This window comes from Rhinichthys klamathensis, unplaced genomic scaffold (genome assembly GCF_029890125.1).
Source record: "Rhinichthys klamathensis goyatoka isolate OS25496 unplaced genomic scaffold, OSU_Roscu_1.1 h1tg000652l_1, whole genome shotgun sequence".
NCBI classification, from domain to species: domain Eukaryota; kingdom Metazoa; phylum Chordata; class Actinopteri; order Cypriniformes; family Leuciscidae; genus Rhinichthys; species Rhinichthys klamathensis.
In genome coordinates, this window is record NW_026607096.1 from 141,296 (window position 1) to 147,295 (window position 6,000).

The window sequence follows — 6,000 nt, forward strand, 5'->3', positions numbered from 1 at the left end:
CGCAAGATTTTGACGCATATCCAAGCAAGGGTTTGTGTGGAGCGCGGCACATGGCATGGAGGCGCGGGTGCGAACACTTGCGTTTTCCTATCAACAGTGGAAACAACTTAAAATACTCTATCATTTCTGGTCATACAGAAAATAACAATACATCATTCACAACTACTTTTCTTTGTGTAAATTCACAATAACAAGAAAACGTTGTGCTTTTGCAAAATAAAAGAAAACAATCAGGCGCGCTTTCATGGTCTCCGTGAACTGGATCAAGTCTCAAAAATGAACTGAAACAAAATATAGCCTACACTGTTAAAAATTTCCTGTAGATTTTACAGTAAAATACTGGCAGCAGGGTTGCCAGCCAGTTACTGTATTTTTTACAGTAGCGTTTCTGTAATTTAATTTACAGATTTTTACTGTATTCTCTGATTACAGTAAATAACTGTATTTTTTAATTGTTGTATTTTTTTACAGTAAGTTACATGAATCTTTGTATTCACTATATCTAGAGGAAATATGTAAAATGCAGTATATACAATATATTTTCCTGATTTTTAAATATTAATGACTGGCAGCTGAATTTTAAATGTTAATTATTTATCAACTGCATATGCTTTAAACAATTGTTTTTAAATACATTAAGTGTTGTATAACGCACAACTTAATTCCCCTATTACTTCACAAAACAAACAAATTATTCAACATCCTAATCTTGAAAAACAGGTCAACATTTATTTAATTTATAACTTTAAAATATGCATGAAAAAAAAGTCATAAAACAGTGTATTTTGTATTATTTTGATTTCATTTTTATTTACAAACTTTTTTTTTAAATGGACATGAAATTAAATATTTTTTTAATTACTTGAAACAATAATCTCGACGAAGTGTGCAGATCAACACGAAGCTCGTGTGAATACCGACTGTTGTCATTAAAGCATGTAATTCTCCTTAACATAGGAGCCCATAGATCCCGAGGAATGTGTGAAATACTACCGCGTCCGCGATGCTGAAGCCCCGCGCAAGTCTCCCTCGTGCCCCGTACGGAGGATGCGTGATCCTCGGTTACCAATATGAACCGCGAATATAACGTTACCTTCATAGTCTACGAGTAACACAACATAAAAATAAGAAACTGAAATAATAAGTCACTTACCACAGAGTTGAGAATCACTCCTCTTGCCGCTACTCGAAAGTCGACGACACGACCGTTGAAGATCACAATGCCTCTGTAGATTTGAAATTTACAGCAATATTCTGTATTATTAGAAAACAGCCAGCTGCTGTAAAATATTGCTGTAATTTTTACAGCAATTCTTTACTGTGTACCTACTATGTAGACTAAAGCTTGAAATGTCCACTTTTAAACTAACAAATTCTAATCGAAAGCAACCCGTCTGATTAATCCATAGCTATGAATTTCTCTCTAAAAGCGCATCCGCTTTACAGCGGAGATGGAGATATGTTTCCAGCCGACAATAATTTAGAAAACACTAGTTTATTAATAAACAATTAAAATGCAACGTTATTTTTTCAGACACATTTATTATTAGCCTATAGCCTAAATCACCTCTCTGTATGGTTCCAGAGACATGGCTCTTCTCATTCAGCCAACATGACATCATGATCATTTCCGGTTTTGGCCTTAGAAAACTAGTAAAATAAAATAAAAATCCATTTTCATTTGTGAATATTTTAAATGTTTAATAAGGGGGCAAAAAGTCATATGAAAATACAAAATATCTTACAAAAATCTGAAAATACGTCAATATTTATTTTTGGCGCAGCATTTGGTGTGCCTACAGTTCAAATCCAAATTTTGGGTTCAACTTTGCGTTTTAAAAATAGCCTACAACAACCGTTCATTTTTTGTTTTTCAATTACGGGTTAAAAAAGGAAAAACAAATGGACGCAAAAGTACACGGACCAATGGGTAATTTTGTATTTTATTTATTTTTTTAGTGTTTGAATAAAGGGTGGCAGTCTTTCATAATCAACTGTTGTTGTGGACTATATACTGGAGAAGTATTTGTTCTCCACTTGAGTGAGATGTTTTTAGGTGGCTAATTGAGCAAAGGGCTTCTATATATTTTATTATTAGTAGTATTCTGTCAGGTCCATTAAGTCAAGAACACACATGACAATAAAAATGAGTAGGAAATTGTATTGAATAAATTGCCATTCAAGTTGCTAATTAAAATTTGGCGGTATGGCTCTGTTCAGGGAGTCCTCTGACCTTTCATGAGCACCATTAAATAGCAGAGAGTCAGAGGACAGCAGCAGCATTAGGACACGCTCACAGTTTAGTACTGGGAGAGCAGAACTATTCCCCCATATGAACAGAGCAGCAACGATGACAGAAAAGCAAATGCCACGTTATACACAAGGAGGAGCTGGGGAGGAGGTGGGTTGCAGAGAGCGAGCAGTTAGGAGCGAACTGAATCTGCTTAAATAGGGCGCCCTGATTTGAGCGTAGTCATTAGCAGCGAGGGGAGATGAACAGCAGATGCGCTGATGCAGCTCAGCTGAGCGATCGCTAGCAGCATCTTGACTACTTGGCCTGCCAGAACTGATGTTGACGCTCAATTTAGTTCAATAATAAAATAAAAATATCGGATTGATATCGGTATAGGCAAATAGCCAAAGCTGCGGCATCGGTATCGGAAGTGAAAAATTGGTATCGGGACATCCCTAGCCCATATGTATATCTCCACATAACTCCTTCAGGGAAGAATGTGGGTTCCATAGCGTTCTCCTTCCTAACATAAAGGGCACGCTTTCCCAGTGTTATCCAATAATCTCACTGTATGGGTTATCACGGAACAACAGTGACAGATACACTCTGTGTAAGCCTTATCCTGGCAAGAAGGGGTAAGTGGCTGCATATTTTAGAGTGGCCTTTTATTGTGGCCAGCCTAAGGCACACCTGTGCAGTAATCATGCTGTCTAATCAGCATCTTGATATGCCACACCTGTGAGGTGGATGGATTATCTCGGCACAGGAGAAGTGCTCACTAACACAGATTTAGACAGATTTGCGAACCAAATTTGAGAGAAACAAACACCTTTTGTGCACATAGAAAAAGTCTTAGATCTTTGAGTTCAGCTGGGGTCAAAAACAAATGGGGGCAAAAACAAAAGTGTTGTGTTTATAAATTTTTTCAGTGTGGATTAAAACAGGGTTTTTTTTTAAGTTGAGGGTCAGCTCTTTCTTTTGGTATAATGCATGTTCAGAAATTTATACAACAAAAATATTCTGGGGGCCATGAAACTTTTATGAAAATTATTTTAAAAAATATGCTGGCACTGGCTGGCAACTTTTTCAAAAGCGCCAGCAGAGATAAAGTTAAAAAGCCTTAGATTTTATTTTTAAAAACCCTGCAAATAGCGTGTGGTAAAATGACCTCAGCATGTTTTGCTCAGTTTCAGGTACTAACATGCTCCTCGGCTGAGGCCATCTCTTCTTTACACTCCCACACTGGGAATGATCGTCTGGATCTGGTTCTAATGGATCATGACCCTGAGCTTTACCTTCAAGACCTGCTGGCCTTACAGAGAGGGAACCTGCTCTCGACCTCCTGTGTTGTGTTGATCAACAGAGCTCTGACGCCTGGAGCTCGAGACCTTCTGGAGTATGTGACAGCTAGACCGCAGAGCTTCAGTGTGGGCAGACAACTCGATGGATTGATGGAGATACGCTGTCATACGGCTGCCTGACCTGAGGCGTCTGAGTGCTGCAGGAATGAGTCCTAAAAGCCAGAACTGAGTTTGCATTTTAAGCACTTCTGGTTCCATTGTCCTGAAGTCAATGGGTTTTTTGGTTAAATCCCTGAAATAAGGTGTGGTTAACACAAGTTAAAGATATTTTCTTGTTTCAATCTACGTCAAAAAGGAAAACTCCATTCATCCACTCACTCGTGCGTAATTATTATATGCCTGCTTATTTAATTTTGTCTTCTGATATGATTTTGCTGTTTTCTTCCTACAGGACCAAAAAGGGTCTCAGGACCAAAAAGTAGCAATGTTAATTTTGTTCATCACCCTATTGTTGTACTATACTATGTATTTACCTATTTGTTTGTACATGTTCAATATATAAATTATAAAAATCTACACACTACGCTTTTGTCAAGAAATTAGATACAATTAATAATTTAAGTGGATATTGATATGGGATTGTTTAATATATAACCCAGATACCAAGCAATAATTGAAACAATGTTGAGGCGTCAACCCTAATTGCATTGAATCTCCACAACAATGTGATGTTGGTTCAATATCACTTTTGCACCTGCAATTAATGTTGAAACAATGGTGAGAAAACCAATGAAAATGTCATTGAATCGACGTTACACTGATATTGATTCTGCTTCACTGCTGTTGAATCAATATTGGAATTAACAAAGAGTCATTGGTAATATGGTTTGATCAATGTTGAAATGTGATGTTGATTCTAAATCACTTTTATTGAAAATACAACTGAAATGTAATACATTTGGTACTCAACCAGAAGAATACTTCGGGGGGTGTATTTGCTGCCTTTTACCGCTAAGAGGCGCTACAATCACAGACTTTGAAAAGTGTCAGTTCATTCTCTCTATTGCGTAATCTGCCGCGGCTCGTTGAGAACTGATAGCAGATAAATTCAAGTGAAACATTTTAGTTAAACGACTTCTTAATCACAATGCTTAAATTAAAATACAAATTTAGAACTGAAAAAAATGTAGGCTTCTATTATTGCATCAAATTTAAGCCAAGTAGGTTAAACGTTAACATTGTGTGCCCATTTGTCTATAGGCTAATCTTAGGTTATGTGTCTATATAATAGGTAGGCTATTATACTTTGTTTAGATTAATAATGATTTCCATTACACAAGAGTAGATGTTAAACCTCATGCTGATTTGTACTCTGCTTTCGCCAAGATAAGCACAAACTAAGACGTAGCTTTACAGTAACCTATGCTTCTCTCTCTCCATCTCTCCATCCATTTACGCTTCTATCCATATGGTGATGTGAATCTCCTTCTGTCCGGCTTTAACGGCTGCAGTGTACTTGGCGCGTCAGCACACACACCGGCTGCAACTACAGTGTGGTCTCCCCAGTGGACCAGCACGATAATCGTCTGGATTGAGCCGAGTAGGGGACATCTCTAGGGTCTTCAAGTGGGCAGCTTCCATCATCAGTGTTTCGTAGACTAGCCCACGACACCTCTTAGTAGTATTGTAGGGGATATAATTGATTTGTCTAACCGGAAATGTCTAACCGCACACTCATCGATGCGGAAATCCAACATGGCGGCCACGTGCAACTAGCCTGTTGTCCCCTGTATTGGTTCCTCCTGAGAACACCTGTATCCTGTAAAAGAACAGACACAATTTGTGATGTTAAAATAATACTTTAAAAGTTAATGGCAAATGTATTTACAAATTTAGCCTTACTTCGTCATACTCATATTCTAGTCAGAATATGAGTCTGATACTGCTCCATAGGGCTTTGATTATGAGGCGTGTCTTAACCGAACCAGGAAAAAAATAACTCTGCACTCAATTGGATAGACCTACAACCAATCAGAGCAACGCAGTTGTCAAACTGCACTCTGGAAAAAGTATTTTAAAAATAATGAGTGTTAATGATCTTTGCCGGTGTTGCAAAAATAATTTAAGGATTCGCGGAGTACTTGCAAACACGAAAAGCATTTTTGAAAGAAATACGTTTGATGACGTGATGATTACGTAACTGCAGATCATCTGTCCATCATCGTATAAAGCCCGCCCTGGCAATTTGATTGGCCCGTCGATTTCTGAACTGATCATAATTACTCCTCAATGGATCGAGTCCAGACCGAACTTCCAGACCAAGTTAGGTTTTAAAAACATTACATTTTATTTTCATTAAAAATGTGACCGGACCTTCATACCGTTAGCTCACTAAAATAAAATGGCTGACATCATACAGGCACTTGCTGCTACACATCAATGTTTAATTGGTATCCAAGTTCACCT

At 37.7% G+C, this 6,000-nt stretch overlaps 1 protein-coding gene across 1 annotated transcript in view; it reads left to right on the forward strand.

Annotated features, from left to right (window-relative positions):
• LOC130076449 (transmembrane O-methyltransferase homolog) overlaps positions 1-3,976 on the forward strand; it is a 43,886-nt gene extending 39,910 nt beyond the window's left edge. Inside the window, exon 5 of the mRNA XM_056241526.1 lies at positions 3,421-3,976. Within this exon, the coding sequence (XP_056097501.1) occupies positions 3,421-3,714 (294 nt within the window). The 3' untranslated portion in view covers positions 3,715-3,976. The remainder of the gene's footprint in view (positions 1-3,420) is intronic.
• Positions 3,977-6,000: the final 2,024 nt, after the last annotated feature.